This window comes from Blennius ocellaris (assembly GCF_963422515.1).
Source record: "Blennius ocellaris genome assembly, chromosome: 11".
NCBI classification, from domain to species: Eukaryota; Metazoa; Chordata; class Actinopteri; order Blenniiformes; family Blenniidae; genus Blennius; species Blennius ocellaris.
Window position 1 is genome coordinate 12,173,560 of NC_137660.1, and position 18,929 is coordinate 12,192,488.

Below are 18,929 nucleotides of genomic sequence, written 5' to 3' on the forward strand. Positions count from 1 at the left end.
TGATCTTTGCCCCAAACCTCAACTTATACACACAAACGTCTGCTTTTGGCTATCACTGCCACTATTACGTTATACATGCATGCTTTTTCTATGTTTAATGACACGCCTCGACTCCAGACTGCCTCATCCTGTGTAGTATCAGACATTCCTTTGGCTAAGCACCTGTAATAGAGATGCTCTTCACTTAAAAGACCTGCCTATGCACACCTTACAGCTCTGTTAAGATCGCTGTGCACTTCAAGTCAGTGATTAGAGCTGGAAAATGGACACCTTTCAACGGCTACACTCAGCATCAAAGGCCAACACTGGCCCCCTTGTCATAAAAATGTCCTGCTCTGGTTACTCCTCTGTTTGACTTTCCAGCCAGTTTGTCACCGTCCTGATTCATGCTTTTCATCTGAAAGAGGTTTCTTGTTGTGCTGGCAGTGAAATATTACAAAAGTTCAATCACGCTGCCTTTGGCTCATTGCACAAGAATAGACGCAGCACTTATGCAGGTGAACCTTTTGCTGCAAGAGGGGAGTCCATGTTTTTTTCTCACAATCACACTGACAATTTGAATTCATTTGTTGTTTGAAGAAAATCACTTCCAACTCGCCAAGGAAGAATTGTGGAAAGTTGCTTATTATTGTTGCTGGTGAACAAGAAGCAAGCACGTCTGTTTTCTCATGTGACCGGCATTAGGCTATACACATTTCTCGCTTTCGCTTTCCCTCGCTCCTGTCATATCGTCAATGAGTTGTTGCCTCAAGCTGTGGGTTAGCAGAAAGCTAATGGCGTTATAATAACACATGAAGGCACAGGCTGAAGAGAGGTCAGAGAGTGGAGGGTGTGTTTTAGTCTGTGTTTTCCCGTCGTCCTTTATAGAATCAGGTTTCAGCCATTCTCTTCCTCTCTCATTCAGAAAGAGTTTGGTGAAGAAGACATTGGATGATCCACCTGCCAGGATGGACTTAAAGAGCCACTGGGTCCAAAACCAGAATTTAATTATATTTAACAGATGTATAAGCCAGCAGATTCATTGAAACCCACTCGTGTGTGAAGAACTCCCGGACCGACACATACTTGATTGGGAGCTGGAGATGCAGGACTCCTTTGAGCGGAAGGGAGGGGGGGGGGTGTCACTACAGATAGATAGAGCCAGACATAACTCAATACTGAGGTTGGGTGTTGTATGCCCAGTTTAAACAGTGGAGGAGGATAAGTGAGAGCAAAGAGGATGTGGCTGATAGACGTTTGTAGATTTTGGCTTTGCGTTATAACTCTTAATAAGACGTAATCCATCAATTGCATGTTGCAGGAGCGGCCGATTCACTCGAGTTTTTAGGGCACTGCATAGCGCTTATTCCAAATGTAGGTCAACTTCAGGTCAACATCGGGGGGATTCAGTTCTTTTTGTGGTTGAGGGTTTAGAGTAGCAGTGATAAAAAGGAAGAAGTCGAGGATACAACTAGTATATTCTTTTATTACGACACACTTCTGAGCCATATAATAAGCTATAGAACAATTTACCTGAATTCCTAGAATTTTTTAAATAAAAGCCTCAAACAATCTAATGTGAGCAAGTGTTTTTTGTTTCAAAATGATATTTAATATACCTCCCAATGTTATAGGATCTATTATGTTAATTCTTGAAGTTTAAGAAAGGCTCATGATGTCCAGAATCAATGTTGCAGAAAAAGTTAGGCGCAGTAATGATTTATAAGTATTAAGCCCGCATTTAATTCAAGCTATTAATTATTTAATTCAACACATATCCAGTGTTTCCTTCTTTCCAGTACGTCTCTACAAGCTTAACCAGCACAATACCAGCAGATTATAAACACATTGGCAAAGCTCCTTTCCCTTCTCGGAATCAGTTGATGGCCATTTGTGGTGAAATCGTATCCCAGCAGAACGCAATACGACAGTCCAACCTGAGACTAATAATGAACGGATGCAGACATTTATCGGAACGGCCATGCGGTTACCTTCATGCTTTGTTTCCTCTTTTTGACAAAGTAAAAAGAAATGCAAGCTGAAATATTAATTATGGCCAGCTGAGCTTTAAAAAAAAGTCTCCTTATGAATCATGCAGTAAAGCGGTTAAAAAAAATTCAAGTTAAATATCATCTACAGGATAAACATTCACTTCATTAAAGATAATAAATCAGTGTCAAGGTTTAATTTTAGCCATCTACATTGTCGACATGATTATTCACAGGTTAAAAGTGAAATAATGTGGCATTACATGAAAGTATAAATGTCTATGTGTATAAATATTCTAAAAGTGATAATTGTTTGGATGTGAAGCTTCACAGTTTAATCAGCCCATTGAAAAAAAGGACAAATTTATCCTGTTTGACGTATGAGCAGTTGGCATTTGCCAACATTTAGGTTAATATAGTCGGTCGAAAACTCATTCTTCAAAACTGGGTCTTTCTCAAGAGCACACAAGTGTATACTTTGACACCGCTGAACTCTCACAAAATGCCATCAATCATCTCACTGCCGCCAGGAGTGTTTTCGCTTTTGTGGGATTAGTTTCTTGTTGGTCGTACGCCCTCCAGACAAACCGTGGTCATCAACTCGGATATGTAATCACTCACCGAGATCTTCTATCCTGTGTATGGATTCTTTAAAAGAAAAAAAATGTTATTGGAAAAGAGAAAAGTATGTTAATGTTGGAATAAAAACTATATGAAATATCTCAGATGCGTCATGATCCACCCGGCAAAACTGCAGATTCACTCCCAGGCAGCCAAGGGTTTGACACCATGTGGATAACAGCGTGGAAATGACGCGTGCATTGTGTTATGGTGGAACGGTGTTGGATAAAAGGCCTATTTTTCAGCCCATCATCATGTGGGTAGCCGTAATCCTCTCTGCCCTCCTCCATGTGAGTCCAGAGAAAACAGAGCGTCTGTGTGTGTGTGTGTGTGTGTGTGTGTGTGTGTGTGTGTGTGTGTGTGTGTGTGTGTGTGTGTGTGTGTGTGTGTGTGTGTGTGTGTGTGTGTGTGTGTGTGTGTGTGTGTGTGTGTGTGTGTGTGTGTGTGTATGAGAGAGAGAGAGGGGGGGGGGCTCCCCCCTAACTTTATCAGATAGGGGAGTCTGATGCTTTGTTGTTCTACAGAGTGTGGGTTGTGGTCATCATGGCTCAGTAAAGGTCATCTCTTACTCTTTTTCTCCCAATGTTTCGCCTCACATCCCCTGCCCACAACATGTGTCAGTATCTGGGTGAAGCCTTCCATCCTACGCAACCCAACAGCACTATCACTGCCAGGTCCCTTTGGCTTGTTCATTCATCAGTTCTGTCTCCGTCTCAGACTGTGTGGGTGTCTTTCTTTCTAGGGAGCTGAGTTGGGGTTCTCTCTCTCTCTCTCTCTCTCTCTCTCTCTCTCTCTCTCTCTCTCTCTCACTCTCACTCTCACCCACCGTCTGTCTGCTGACTTGGCCCGGGGGTCGCCCCGGGGCCCTGGCCCCGTCGGGTCCCCATGAGTGTGTACGTACGTGTTGTTTGCCCCTCCCCTCCCAACGGCGCTTGTTTTTATCGGTGGGATCTGCGTCTGTCTGTGTCTGCCACTGCCGCTAGACGCAGGAGGAAACAGGATGCGAGAGGATCAACTGTAATCTCACAGTGCGCTTTGTTCCGCACAATCCCAGGCCGATCACTGTATTCTCTACATGCAGGGCCGCCACTGGACATTTACATGTGCCAACAATCACACTGCTACTGGCCCACTTAGGTGAGAGTGGAGAGTGAGGGAGCGCTAGTGATGGGTTCCAGGCTCTTGTAGGATGTTGAGAATGTTGGCACACCTGGAGCTTTATGTGCAGGGTGTAGAGAGCACCAGCAGATATGGAAATGTCAAGTCTGAAGAATTCTTTTGTAATGAGAAAGGAAACATGTCATCAGTGGCATATTTGACTCTCTGATTATAGTAATGATGATAATGATATCTTCAATGATATGCTGTGGGATTGATATAGATCCCAGTAAATATGTTTCATTGAAGATGAAACAAAACAAAATGGGATTGAAATTGAGGAAAATCCTCAACACTATCCTCACATGAACTCAATGACTACCTGCTACTCCACATACAGGCCTACGTTTTGAGATCTGAGCAGGTGAGGTCTTGATTCGGTCTCATTATTAGGATGAAAGGGTGGGAAGAAGGATTTGTGCTTGTTTTAGCAGGTCTCGGTATTCGGTCGAAAAGCTTTATCTGCACCTCGGGGAGATCAGAGAAGAGAAAGGATGCTTTTGAAATGTTTTCTGCCAGCCCAATTTTCTATGGCTGGGAGGCAGCTTACTTAACTTCTCAGCATTTAATACTGTGCCGGCAACTTTAAATACTCTCATAATTGTTTTAGCTTTACTGTTCAAAGCCTTCCTCATTATATGAATCAAACTTGGGACCCTACAGTGAAGGGTTGTGCCAAAGTGTGTCACTTCCCCGGCTCTATGATGTGAGCGCTATGAGAATGTGAAGCCTAGTTCTGGTAAAACAATATTATTTTATTGTACAGGAACATGGCTGTGCTAATTCCTCAAGCTGCAAACCTCACGGACCACAACTTTGTCTATAATTTGCTGGGAGCATATGTTCATAGCAACGGTACATAAAGCGGAACGGAAAACAGTAGTACAGAGTGCATTAGTCAGTTCAGTGATTGGTATACAAAGCTCGGGGTTTTCCTCCAACTTTCTTCCCCTTCCATGAGGCCCTGGAGACACAGTTCCAGCACCAGCCTGGACTTGGCTATTATATACTTTCTGTACTTTTGGTGGCATACGGTATCTTCTTTATTTATTTCTAAGATGTAAAAGTAGTAAGTCTTTAAAATGCATAAATAAACTTGAGCTCACAGTCACTGATTGATAAATAGGCCAGATTTCCATTTTAATTCAAGATTATTGAGCAGGTGTGTTTTAGATTATTAATGTGGTGCATAATGTTTGGGCTTTTGCTTCAAAGACGTGATTATCTTCGTGTGGTCGGTGATGATGCAGCAAGTCAAACTGAAAACATGGGTAATCCTTACAGGTCTTTGTTTGTGGATAAACATGTGGCTCCAGATAGAGTATTGTAGTTATCTCCATTGTCCCTTGAAAAACACAACCATGATGCCTCCACTCACCTCAAAGTGAACGGATTGTTTAGGGATTTTCATGCAATGTGCTCTACAGAAAATAACCAAACAAATAAAAAAAAAAAAAAAAAAAGAAGAAAAAAAGATCATGTTGTGAATTGCTATCAACTCTCAGTCAGCATCACCACAAGTGTAAACACTCCTGGCCACCAGCAGGTGACACTTTTCCCTTTGTTCACCAACCGTGGCATTTTTCTATGACATGATGTTCTTTTTGTTTAATGGATATGAAGCTCCAAACCCCAGTGTCTGGCCATGTTGTTCAAATATTATTTCTTATGCAATCCAACTCATGTCCCCAGGGTGTGAGTGCATGTCTGGGATGAGGGGACTTTAAAAAGCTTTCCCCTTCACTGCTCCACCACCAACAGGCCGCATTTGTGAGGGGAGGCAATTCAGCCGCACGACGGGACTCTGCCGCTCTGTGTGTTGGTGCATGTGTGTGTTTTCCTGTTGTCTTGCAAGACCTCCACCATTATTCCAGCCTTAACTACTTGTCTTCAGTCCATTTTTATTCCTCTGAATGTCTATCTTTGTAATCTTACCATATCTGGTCCCCTTCACCTTTGCAGTCATGACTGCACTACATCTGTAGTGTTTCTATGCTTCACTACAACTCCAGCGGGGTTGAAAGAAGTAAGCTAAGAATAGAATAGAATAGAATAGAATAGAATAGATCTTATCAATGTTTTTGGAAACAATAGAAAATGCTAAGCAGCTCTCCAGTGCAAACTTATTTTCTTATTGCATGTTAAGCTGTGTGTGTGTGTGTGTGTGTGTGTGTGTGTGTGTGTGTGTGTGTGTGTGTGTGTGTGTGTGTGTGTGTGTGTGTGTGTGTGTGTGTGTGTGGTTTCTGGTCTACACAAATGTAGCAAAGTTGAAAAAGTTAAATAAGTACAATATATGCATCATCTGCACTGTGAAAGTGAGGTCAGTCATTAAACTAACCAATAAATGTGAGATATGGTATTTCTAAAGTGAAGTGTCAAATGTAATATTGTTTCGGTTTGAGTGTAAAAATAGATTGCTTTCGTATATTTCATCTCTTTGTGTCATAGTTTGGAGGGACTTGCAGCTAAAACTAAGCTAGTTTTTGGACTGAGAAATATCCTCCACAGCCAGTCCCTTATCCAAGTCCCTTTAGTGTATCTTTTCCCTTTCCTCCCCTGTCAGCAGCGCAGCCTAGCCATGGACTGTTTTTTGGTAAAAAAAAAAAAAGAGCAAGGGCTGCCCTGTTGAGGTCAGCGGCATCATTACTACATCGGCTAGCTTATACCATACCAGCGGCGTCTGTATGGTAATGTGGGTTGTAAATCTCCTGTGCTATGTCACATGAGTCTTGGCCAGCAGCACACTTGCTTCTATCTCTAAACACAGATTGCTGTTTTCGCGGCAAGCCACTACATCCAGGGACTTCTTTTTGTATCCCAGTTTCGGCATAAGGTCAAAAGACACGACGGGGTTCGCAGCGAAGGCCAGTGTCCAAAGTGGTGTGGTCAGCTCATGTGAAGGCCAAAGCACACTGAGTTAGTAGTTTTCAATATATTTGTGTTTTTAGCTCCGGATGCATTGGCATAACAGGAAATTTGAATGGCTTTTATGAGCTTCTGTACCTGTTCTCAGTGAAACAGAGCTGATCTTCTTCTTGCATACTCTCTTGGCTGGCGGAGCAGACACTTGCCACTAAACCCCATTAGACATCTGGTTTAATATTCCCCCATTCTTCTCCCCTGGATGTTTCCAAGTTCAATGAGGTTTTTCTGGTCACTCCAATTTTCCACTGGCAGCTTGCGAGGCTATCCCAGGGTGGTTCCTCCTGGAGGGCTGTCAGGACTCTGGGGCCAACTTCTTTAGGGCTTTTTGCTGCTGTGTACGGGTGCTTTTTCTCCTCCAAATTTCAATGAATGCATACCAGTCAAGCAAAGCAGGGAATTTTTCTCTTGAGGGTATGAGAGTGAAGTGATGTTGCGCATACGGTACAAGACCTGCACAGCATTGTTGCTGAAATAACAGGTTTTCTGGTTGTGGTTTCTATCGTACATTTGTTTCACGTGGCCGTTGTCATTTATATTAATGCCGTTTTTATTTTTACAAATATAAAACACACACGTATATACTGAATACAAAAAGAGGTGAAAAAAAGGTCATAGAAATTATTTAATAAGGTATTAAGAACTCAGAAATACAGAAAAGATAGAGGAAATAATAAAAAAAAAGTAATACTAAGGATATTCAGTTGAATGAGAATATCATTTGTTCATTTATGATACAGTCTACATGATCTATTGCTATATTATTTATGTGTACATTATAAGTGTTCATTTTAATTGCATGACTATAAGTTAAGCTAAACATTCCGTACACACAAATTTTCATGTGTTAAAAAAAAAGTATGTCGGGTTTCTATGGTTCACAACAGAAAAAGAAAGGCTTGTGTCATTGGCTTTCATTATGACTTTTATTATAGCCAAACAGAAGTTTGGCATTTAAGCATTTAAGTCCAAGACAAGGACAAGACAAGTACATGACTCATCCTCGTCCTCCTCCTCCTCGTCCTTGTCTTCATCCTCCTCCTCCTCCTCCTCTTCCTCTTCCTCTTCCTCATTGTCATCATCATCCTCAAGTCAATGGACTGAGGAATGGGCCTGCATCTACAGCCGGGGGAACCACCCTTTCTCTGGAAACTGCCCTTATCCTGTTTTAAACATTACAGCAACGCTCTGTTTGCTCGTCTATGTGCAAATGTGTTTTTAACAGTGTAGTGTGAGTGTGTGGTGTATTTTTACTCACTGAGTGTTTTGCATGGATGTGTATACACGTATGTTACAGCTGCGCGCCTACATTTGTGCATGTGTGTGAGGTGGGGGCAGCAGAATGTTACCACAAGCTGGTGGGGCGCAGCTCTGCTGCTAACCAAAGGAGCAAGTGGTTGTGAGTCAGTCCCCATCGGCAAACCTGTGGCTGTGGTATTAGCTCTACAGTACCAGTGCCAGGATAGGAAATTAACAGTGGCTTTGGGTGAAAACATCTCTGGAAGTTCAGAAAATACCCCCGGGACAAGAATAAGAGGTGTAAAAAGTCCCTCTGCAGAAAGAAGAGGAAATGAAATGGAAAACAGCTGTTAATGGCTGCATACAGTATATATAAAATATGGAACGCCACATAAAGCAAATCACTTTCAAAGTCAAAAAGTATGTTTTACTATTCCGTTAAGAGGTGAAAATTATATTGCTGTATTGCCCTGACTTGATTAAAACCTTTAAAAATATTAAAGATATTTTATTGAGGTTCCTGTATATTTGACCACCCATTATTAATGTACGGATATGCAAAAGTTCAAACAAATTTGAAATGTTATCTTGCACACATAGTTTGTTTATTTTTCTAATTAATTTACAACATTTAGATTTACTAATCCTTTGCAAGAGCAATCTCTATTTGTATTCTGAGTAATTGCATGGAGAGTATGCAGAAAGAGTGTGTTTGCTCTATCCGACCTTTTAAAAAGACTTTTACTTATTCTCAGTACATTTAGCTCTTTTTTGCACTTGGTACGGTTTGTTCTTAAACCCCAGCCCGCTGATAACGTGTCTTTTCCATCACATCTCCCTATGATTTCCGGAGTGATCGTACACCAATGAAAACTGAATAAAAAAAAACTAACTTTGGATACATACAGTACTTGGCTTTTTGCACTCTAATCTTTTGCTGTATTTATTTATTAGGTTGTATTAGGTTTAAATGTAAAAAAAAAAAAAAACCTCAAAAAAACAATTAGGAATTCATTAGGAAGCTTTTTCCTCTCTGAAGTGAAAGAAAAAGCATTTTACCTTGAGAGATTCCAATAATTGTGAGTGAGTATATTACACAACACACATCAGAAGACTTACAAAACATTCCTCTCCAAAGGCTGAACGGCTCCTTGAAACACTCTGTGGTTATCCTTGCTTCAGATGCTTGGGCCCTTCCAGATTACTGCCACTTGAAGGGAGACCAAGGTTGTAATAACCCACAGCTTTCGTCAGACCAGGGGATGCCTTTTAAGTCTCCTGTGGCCTTCAGGAGAATAGCGAATAGAAGAATAGAGAAGAGAGATTTTTGGCGAATTGAATTGTACGACATGGTTATTGTCATCATCCTTTGGGCTTAGTGTGTCCCTTTTGTCCTTTAGTTTCTCATTTGTATCAAACCCACAGTTATCAACTACCATACATACTCATATTTTCATCAATAGGACATTTAGAGTCACTGATTAACATCACATGCATTCTTTTTTAAATCTGGGGTGAAAAACCTACCCAGAGAAAACTCAGGCATACGTGGGGAAAACATGCTAACTCCACTCAGAAAATATGGCCCTTATTTGAATCCACGACTTTCTCACTCTGTGTCAGGAGCACCAGCTACCGCAGTGATGAAAAGCATCAATTCGAAGGCTTGGAATTAAAAATAGGATATGATTATTCCTATTTAGGCTCCTATTTTATTGGGATGCCACAAATTGTGAAGTGGTTCAAAAATATTTCACAACCTTCAGAAGGGTTCACAAATGTGTTCACAAAACTTCTGTCTTGGAAAAATAGTCTAAGCTGGGATTGACTCCAGTGCTTCGTGATCCTTAGTTGGATAAAGTGGTTAAGAAGATGGATGGATGGAGTCTTGTTATTATCATGGATGTCTTAAAACCATCTCGTACCCTTCTTGGTTCAGTTTCCAAAGAGTAGGAAAGTGCGAAAATAAGGAAATAAACCTTCAGCATGTCAGTCTGGTCTTCATCTGTATTTACGTCCTGGTCTGGGAGCTGCTGTATTGCTTCTATCCATTCTGCTTGATATCTGATGACAAAATGATTGCTGGACTGGGGAGAGACCCATATTTAAATGGTCGAGAGAAATTGTCTTACATAAGTGTCATGTGACTATTGCCCAACATTTGTACATCTATTGCCATACAGTGCAGAAACTATGCGATTTAATCGGGAAAAGTTTGGAATTTGAATATTGTTGCCCATTCGTGTATCCAACTTGTCTTGAGTTGCTGCAGCTGAGTGAGATAGAAGGACAAGGCACATACAATAGGTTTCCCACACTGCATAGGTGAAATAGACCCGACTTTAGAAGTGAAGTCAAAGTTTGAGTAACAAGACAGAAAATGTGGCATCATAAAGTCCACAAACAAAAGCCGTGGAGAGCCAATGTTAGTTGCAGCATATCTGCTAAAGGCTAAGCTGACCGGCTGCTCCTTTCCAAGCGGGTTAAAAACAGATACAGTGATAAACCTTCTAACGTTTTTCCATCGATGGAAATACATATTGTAAGTTAATCAGTTAACATAAACTCTTCACAATATATTGCATGATCTGGAAAACAAACACAATCTTCCTTAAACATGAACGCAAACCAAATCTGCTTGTTTATCAGAAGCATATCTGATACCATCATGTGCTCGTCCGGTTGTGCAAACCTTCAGAGGTTCAGGCTGCTGATCTGATCATGTTTATCACCTGCTGCCAAAGTGTTTCCCCTTTTCTCAGTGTTCATTGTGCGTGGCACAGTGAGACCTGCAGACCCCATCTGTACGCAGTGTGGGCAGCACTACAAGGTGCTCCTGCACAGGATTTCAGCACTTTGGACAGCACCGAGACCAGCTCTCCGCACGCTGTAATTCCATCTCTGCACTCGCGCAGGCTGGTTCCAAGGACTTTGCGGACGGAAATGTGACCACATTTCTACCAAGGTGTAGGAGAGAATCTGTTTGAGAAAGAGGGAAGGAAAACTGCTGGCTTATCAAGATGTTGGACCATCTGAGCAGTTTAGGAAGCGAGATATCTTTGTGGATGTGATTCGTTGTCCCTGGTGTGGAATGTTGGTGATATAGACTTTTGGATTTATTCAAGCTGTTGATATGTACTTGACAGTCCTACAAAAGATCTGACGATGGCGTTAGACGACAAATCTTTTAAAACCTCTTTTCATCCAAATTCCAACAGTGTCTGTTTTCTCCCTCAGGCAGTCGGGAAGCAGCTTTTACCTACGCCATCACAGCTGCCGGAGTGGCCCACGCCATCACAGCAGCATGCAGCCAGGGCAACCTGAGCCACTGTGGCTGCGACCGGGAGAAGCAGGGGTATTACAATCAGGAAGAAGGCTGGAAGTGGGGAGGCTGCTCGGCTGACATCAAGTATGGGATCGAGTTCTCTCGACGCTTTGTGGACGCCCGCGAGATTAAAAAGACTCCTCGTCGCCTGATGAACTTGCACAACAACGAGGCAGGAAGAAAGGTAACGTGACAGGGCGGAGGCTGGGATACTTTATTGGGAGTGGGTTTCACACAACAAGCTATTCTTCTTTCATTTTATCTCATAGCAAATCCCTCCAAAGCGCTCTGCAGACAAATGAACACAATCGACAATGGTGATGACGAAGCTCTTTGACAAAACAGCGTCAGCTTGCGTCTCATATTGCTTTTATACAACAATAACAGTAAAGCTATTTATCAGCTAAATTCAATAGAAATACAAGCTGATGATTTATATTTTAAATCTTCATTTTTTCCTCCCTGAACAGAACAGGCTCTGCTGCTAAACCACTAAAGTGACTGTTGCTCAGTAACACAAAAGCATTTCTTTGTGGCTGCACTTACTGTAATATTACTGCAGGTACTGCTCCTGAAGATATTTGGCATTTACTTGTACATTTTAATCATATGTGCAAGCAGAAGGAAAATCTCCAACGTCAATCGTGTTCTGGTATTGAGTAAGAGCTATTATTGGGGTCTTTAAGACTAACAGCTTTGGTGAAGTGTCCCACAGCTGTTAAAGTGAAAATGAGCTCTCAATGAAGCAAATTCATTGTTGTATAAATAAATAATGAAAAAGTGATTGTCATCACTGTTATCATTCTGAGATGAATATATTGACAGAAACATGAAGATCTCTTGTAGTTTAATGCTCCACTTCCAGAAATAATGTTAATTCGACATTATCTTTTGATTTCGTGTTCTTTAGAAGCTTCTTTAGATGTGTGATTATTTTCGAGTTTATTTCCATCCTCTTAAGGTCATGACCTTGTTTATCACAGATCATGTTGTTGAAAGTTGCTTCGCTCAGCAGAATCTATTTCAACAGACCTAAATGATGTAGAATGACTCGATAAGTGAGTTATTGTCAAAAATAACAGACATTAAACAACACTCTTTCATTCTAATATATTGTCATAACAGATGTAGATACATAGAAAAATCAGAGTACAGATTGTATCTGTGTATTTGTAGGACAAGAAGCAAACAATCTTGAAAAAAAGTTCACTGTGATTGATCTCTAACTGAGCTTCTCCACAGCTTGTTGTGTTTCAGACAATCATTGGCTTTCCATTGTATTTGAGAGCCCCTCATTTTAGATAGCGTTGGTCGGTAACATCAATAATATTTTCTATTAGTCATCAGAGAACAGCCACAGGCAAAAGCAGGAGTGAGAGGGAGTGTGAGAGGTAAATAAAAGAGAAGACCTAATATTATGTTGACAAATGGATCCAATTAATAACTCAGGCTTTATGGTGTCCTCTTGGAAAAAGCTGTGTGAGCCTGTCCAATTGTTGCCAGATGGAGGACTTCCATTCTTTCTTTCCAGATCCTTTCATGGGATTATGAAGTGTAAAGTCAGTAACAAGATATTGTTGCTGTTGGCTGCACACTGCTCCAAAACGTGTTGCTGCTATTTGTCTATTTAGGGTGTGGAAGCAGCCCGACACTGCTGCCGTTCATGCAGCAGACTGATAAGAGTCCGCCCTCAAGCATGGCAGTGTGCTGGCATGTGTGACTGTCAGGGTTGGCGTTGGCAGAGTTTCTCTTCTCTGCCTGGAGCTCAGAAACACAGAAATCTGCTGAGACTGAAGGAAAACCAAAGTGTCTCACAGACTGTTAGAACATATTAATGTTGCAAAGCTCTGAACCTTCTCTGAGTTTCTCCCAGTTTGTTTGACATTGCACACATTGACAGTAAAGTCGTAGTCTTCTTCGTTAGTATGGGTTAGTGTGAAACTTATCTATTCTGAAGGTGTGCAGACTTTCCTCAGCACTTGTCAAACTGTTCTCAAACTGTTTTTAACTGCATCTGATCAGTGTGTTTGTGGTTTGCGTCTCTGTGAGGTGGTCTTCACCTTAGAGGCACTATAAGCTTGCATTGGAAATAGAGGGATGCCCTTTTCCCAGTGTGGAAGTTATTGAATAATATCAGTGTAAACCATGAAATAATTGCAGTGGTTAGAGACCACATATGTAGCTAAACTAACCTATAACTAGCACAAGAAAATTATAATTTTTATGGTTTCGACAGCTATTAACAATCATTTGTTATAATGGAGAAAATTATTAATTGATGTTAGACAAAACAAGGGGATGAACCAATGTATTTTAAGTTCTTTGATGGGGGCTCTTTCTTTTGTAAACAGAAAAAAAAATACCCTGCTATTCTATGCACTCTTGCAAACAAGCCTGATAATTGCTAGATATGTTATTAAACTGTAAGCACGAGGTGCATGATTGTTTGGACTAACTTTACCATCCACGCTATGGAGAATACATGTGGCTAAGAGTAAACAAAAATTAAAACTGAGGCCCATAGTTTGAGGAACTATGTTTATGATTGAGGTAGATATGTGTTGGTACGTCTACCAATCTTCCGAATAACTTGAAACCAGGAAATAGTTTTCCATAATTTGAAATTAGTCCTTCATGTCTACATATATGGGAATGTTTTTTTTTCTTTGCACACCATCTGTCCATCCATCAGTTTTCTGTGCCGCTGTCATCCAACTTAGGTTTGTGGGGAACTTTAGCTGATCCCAGCTGTGGGCAAAGAGTTCCCAGTTTCCATCAGGTACACAACAAACACAGAGTGACACACTCCAAATTAACAACCTAATTCAAATGGATGGTTTGGGATTATAGGAAGAGAAGCGAAGAACCTGGACAAAATAATTCCACACATCAGGAGAACTTGGAAATTCCACAGAGAAATAAGCTCACAGTCAAACCGGAGAAATCTCACTGTGAGTTGAGAGCGCAAACCACTTCACCATCGTGCGACCCCTGCACAAACATTTAAATACAAAGGCAAATTATCTGATACAGTTAATCCTGTTCGGATGAAGGAATAAATGGTCTTCGATGATATCCAGCTAAGATTTTGTTTTCTAATCAATGACAGGAGCTTTCATTAAAGCAGAGGACTGTAATTACAAGATTAGATTCTGTGACTACTCCGAATGTAAAAGAACACCCAGCAAATCACCACATCACTTAAACCTTGTGTTGGGGAAGTGGGGGTAATGTTTGACAGGCGATCTTCAGATGGGACTCTGGTCGTATTGGAGTAATCAGGAGCAGATCAAAGGCTTTGATGGACACAGTTTAAGTAAATGTTTCCATGCATCTGTCAGAGTCCTTATGCCAGGCATTCCTTGTGGTTTTGTGCTCTGCATTTTTGGAAATCCTCATTCTGAATCAACATCCGAGGAAAGATTGACAGCTGACCCCAGCTTTTATGTCGACTGGGGAAGTCATGTTTTTTCAATCAAATATCCTCATGCTGAGGAACTGTGACCACATGAGTGCTCAAACGCGACAAAAGGGAGATAATAAACATCACTTGTATGTGTTTCATAAGCGTCTGATAAAAGGGATACCGTGTTGCGCCCGCTGACAAGCGGCTAACATCTCATACAAGAAAGACACATGCTTCATTCAAGCAAGTCAGTTCTTAATTGTGTTAAAGGGGTAATCCCAAGGCTATCAGATATGCTTTGATAGAATAAATGTAATCTACAGCCTATCATCCCTCTGTTCCTTTGACTCTGAAACTATATCAGCAGGTATTGAAGAGGATCCAGCTTTCATTCGTTTTTCTTTCGTTGGTTAGTCACAAAAGGAAAATGTGTCACAATTAAACACTCATGACATTGCACAATATTTCCCATATGCTTTGGGATTAGAGAGTAAAAAGAACAGTCTCTGCTCTGTGCTCCATATGTCGAAGATAACCCCAAAGAAAAATTCATACCAAATCTGAGGAAGGGAGTAACCTAAAAAATGTACGTTCATCATCATATTGACACATTTGTGATTGGATTATTTTAACCCTGACCATATGGCAGCATGTCTGTCTTTTATTCTTCACAATATTGTTCAAGAAGTCACATAAACCTTGAGTGTCTTGTCCAGCTGTAAACAATTCATTGAGTTTGTCCTTGAACTAAAGTGCACGTAAAGCACATTTAATGATACAATAACCCAGATTCATAGTTTCCAAGATGATTGATTGCCGTTTGAGAGCCATGTTTATTTAACTGCATTGCTGATGTGGTTTCGGCAAGGTAGGCAGAATTTCAGCATGGGATGTGACCAGTAAGTACAATTTTCCCTCCTTCAGGACATGCAACTGCATGTCATTCATGACTGAACATTGAGATGTGCTTGGATCTGTCAACTTCCCAGAAATCAGCACATGGCCAAACTGGTGACTGTCAGAAGTAAGTGCCTTTGGCCATGAGTCAACTTCGCAACACTTACGAAATCAGTGGAAATCCAAAATGAATCATTCCCATTATAGGAATGATATTAAGATATGGCACTCAAAGAACTACAACTCGTGGCAGCACAGAGAAAGCATATGATTTGTGGTGTTTATTAGGAAGCTGTAATGTATACTATCCTTGTTTTTATCAACAGTTTTGTGAAGTGAGAGAAACTGCAGCTCTACAGTTTTAAACAGTACTGAGTGCTCTGGTTGCAGCCACCACAAAATAAATCATCTATGTTGGATGGCTGATTATATTGGGATAACGTACTGACTTTCTTATCTTCAGTTTGGTCTCACCTATGACAGTGTCCTATGCACAGTAAGAAAAGAATAATATATCTAAATATAAAAGAGATAAAACAAACATACAATAAAAATAAAATCGAATCAAAATTATGTACGTGTACATTTAAGCAATATTGTGTGCAAAATCACGTCTATCCACAAGAGGCAGCAATCAGAGTCTTGTACAGTTTAATGAAGTAGTGAATGATTACAAACTCCTGGGTAAGATGAAATACATCATTCAAAAGGTCCTGCATTTCCTCTTTCTGTGCATCTGGCCTGAGGGTAGGATTGTGTGCTGTGGTTGATAGTGCGTTATTAAAGATGGAGGTAGCTTTCCTGTGGACTCTGAGTGTTGTTCAGATGAAAAACTGCATCCAATGTCCGCCATTATTTCTGCAAAAGTAGCAATATTCTATTCGAGTCTCATGTTTGCTATCCTGTTTCCATGTGCTTCAGATCTACAGCTGTTTTGTCGTGTTCATCCCTCTCCAGGTTTTAGAAGAAAGGATGAAGCTGGAGTGCAAGTGTCACGGCGTCTCGGGCTCCTGCACCACCAAGACCTGTTGGACTACACTCCCAAAGTTCCGCGAGATTGGTTATGTACTCAAGGACAAGTACAACGAAGCCGTGCATGTGGAGGTAGTCCGGGCAAGCAGACTGCGTCAGCCCACTCATCTCAAGGTTAAGCAGACTCAGGGCTACCGCAAGCCCATGGAGACGGACCTCGTTTACATTGAGAGGTCACCCAACTACTGCGAGGAGGACGCATCCACGGGGAGCGTGGGCACCCAGGGACGCCTGTGCAACCGCACCTCGCCACATACGGACGGCTGCGACCTCATGTGCTGTGGTCGAGGTTACAATACACACCAGTACACCAAAGTGTGGCAGTGCAACTGTAAGTTCCAATGGTGCTGCTTCGTCAAGTGCAACACATGCAGCGAGAGGACGGAGGTGTTTACCTGCAAATAAGGGCGCACGGACTCCAGGAAGTGACGTACCACGGACTAGCTGATTGAGGAAGACCTGAGAGAGCGACATGAAAGTGTGTCTTAGACCAATGACAGAACTTTTTCTTTTTAAAAAAAAAAAAAAAAATGGAATTTAACAGCTCTTCATGGCATCGTTTTGCACAGCAGAATCTATCTAATTGCTTTTCAGAAAGTAAATGCTAAATATCAGTAGGTAAAGCCCCAGAACCTTACTGTCACAGAGATTGTGCTCACGTACTGATTTATCCGCAGTGAAGCTGGGACTACAGACCAAGAATGAGGCCCTCGGTGGGAACTGTGCAGTGCACTCTGGGATTTGTAGTTGTTCCGCTCACCGCGAAAATTACTTGGAAAGGAGCTCACAGTGTGATCCACTCACATTTGTGAGTGGATCAAAATGACAGCAGCTGATGAGAGGGGACCAGGAGAGATCTGATTCAAAACTGTTTATGGGTTTTGTTGTATTTTCACTCCAGGGGAGCGTAAGTGAATCTTGACATGAATGACCCCCTCCCTTCCTCCCCTCCCTTGATTGGCTGAGGCTTATGTCGGAGGTCTGTAGAAATGAAGAACATTTTGTAAGTGTGGCGTGTTTGGGTGCGCCATAATCTGAGTGGAGAACTCTGTTAAACCCTCTGCTGCCAACTGGAATATGGTGGAGTATGTTAGTTTTCCAGTCACACTGGAACTGTCTGTTCTGAACACTGAAAATAAATTGTCTATTTATGTTATAGTATCTTAAAACAAAGCACTAACGGGTAGAGATGTCTTTTTTTTTTTTTTGTAAGTTTAAAGAAAAATACATTTTAGTAACTTTGACTGAAGATGTGTTTCTATTAGAAATTGACCACTCATCCCTAAAACGCCTAACTTTTCCTTTAAAAAAGAGAAAGAAAGGTTTCATCGTTACTGGTATGTTGACAACAAAATATATGATGGCAGTTTGTTTCTCATTCAAACACTTTGGCTCTATTTTACAGTAGCATAGTTTGTTTGCAGTTTGTCTTCCCCGAGCATCTTTTTGAATGGCTTCATTACAGACACAGTAGCAAAGAAACACGTTTAACTGCAGAGATCCTTCCTCAGTTCATTAAACATGAACATTAAAACTGTGCCACATGTGTTGTCGTTTGCTATCCGTTATATTTTCTATTGGAACACATCGCATGGGAAATCAGAAACCTCTATTCCTCTCGGTTTGAAAGTTCATTGCTAAAATAGTATATAAAATAAAGTTGAATCTCCAGTCTTCTTTGAGTATTTAGTGTATTTAATGGTTTATTTCAATATGCTGCCAGACAAACTGTCATTTATTTGCTCAACATTAAACTCACTTGGGTCTTATGATTAACATTTGCATTATCCCATTAAGGCTGAAGGGGGATTCCTCCCTCCCCACCCCCGTCTGAATAACATTTCCTCTGCCATAATTAATGAGAAGTTCACTGTATTGTGGATCTATTCTGAATAATACAAACCCATTTTTTTTTTTGGGACTGTTTCACGTTTAGCAATTACTGATTCACGGGAACAAAATGTACAAACCACTGAAACAGAACAAATCAGGTGAAGCAAAAGTTGCTGCTCAAAATGTGTTCTCATGAAAAATATCTTGTCTGGTCAAATTAAAAGTACGGTACCGTGTGTTAGTGTGTTACTTGTCGATTTACAGTCTGCTGATGTTTTACATTACAGAGAATTTCAACTGAATCTGAAAATCGCAGCATGGTTTTTTCAAACTTAGCAAAATGTGTCTCATAAATACTTAATATATCAACTTTACCAGTGAATATCTATCGCAATACAAAAAATATACCATCAAATTAATTTAAAACTAAAAGAATCATGACAAAAATCTATTATATGATTATGCTTGGATGTTTTTATAGAATATAACATAATATATTGCTATTGTATGTGTAACAAAGAAATTGAGG

The 18,929-nt window shown here is 40.8% G+C and overlaps 1 protein-coding gene across 2 annotated transcripts in view; it reads left to right on the plus strand.

The window, feature by feature from the left end:
* wnt7bb (wingless-type MMTV integration site family, member 7Bb) overlaps window positions 1-18,636 on the plus strand; it is a 32,104-nt gene extending 13,468 nt beyond the window's left edge. For both annotated transcript variants that reach the window (XM_080504182.1, XM_080504181.1), the window contains exons 3-4: window positions 11,145-11,416; window positions 16,493-18,636. In XM_080504182.1, coding sequence (XP_080360308.1) covers window positions 11,145-11,416; window positions 16,493-16,972 — 752 coding nt within the window. In that variant the 3' untranslated portion in view covers window positions 16,973-18,636. The remainder of the gene's footprint in view (window positions 1-11,144; window positions 11,417-16,492) is intronic.
* Window positions 18,637-18,929: the final 293 nt, after the last annotated feature.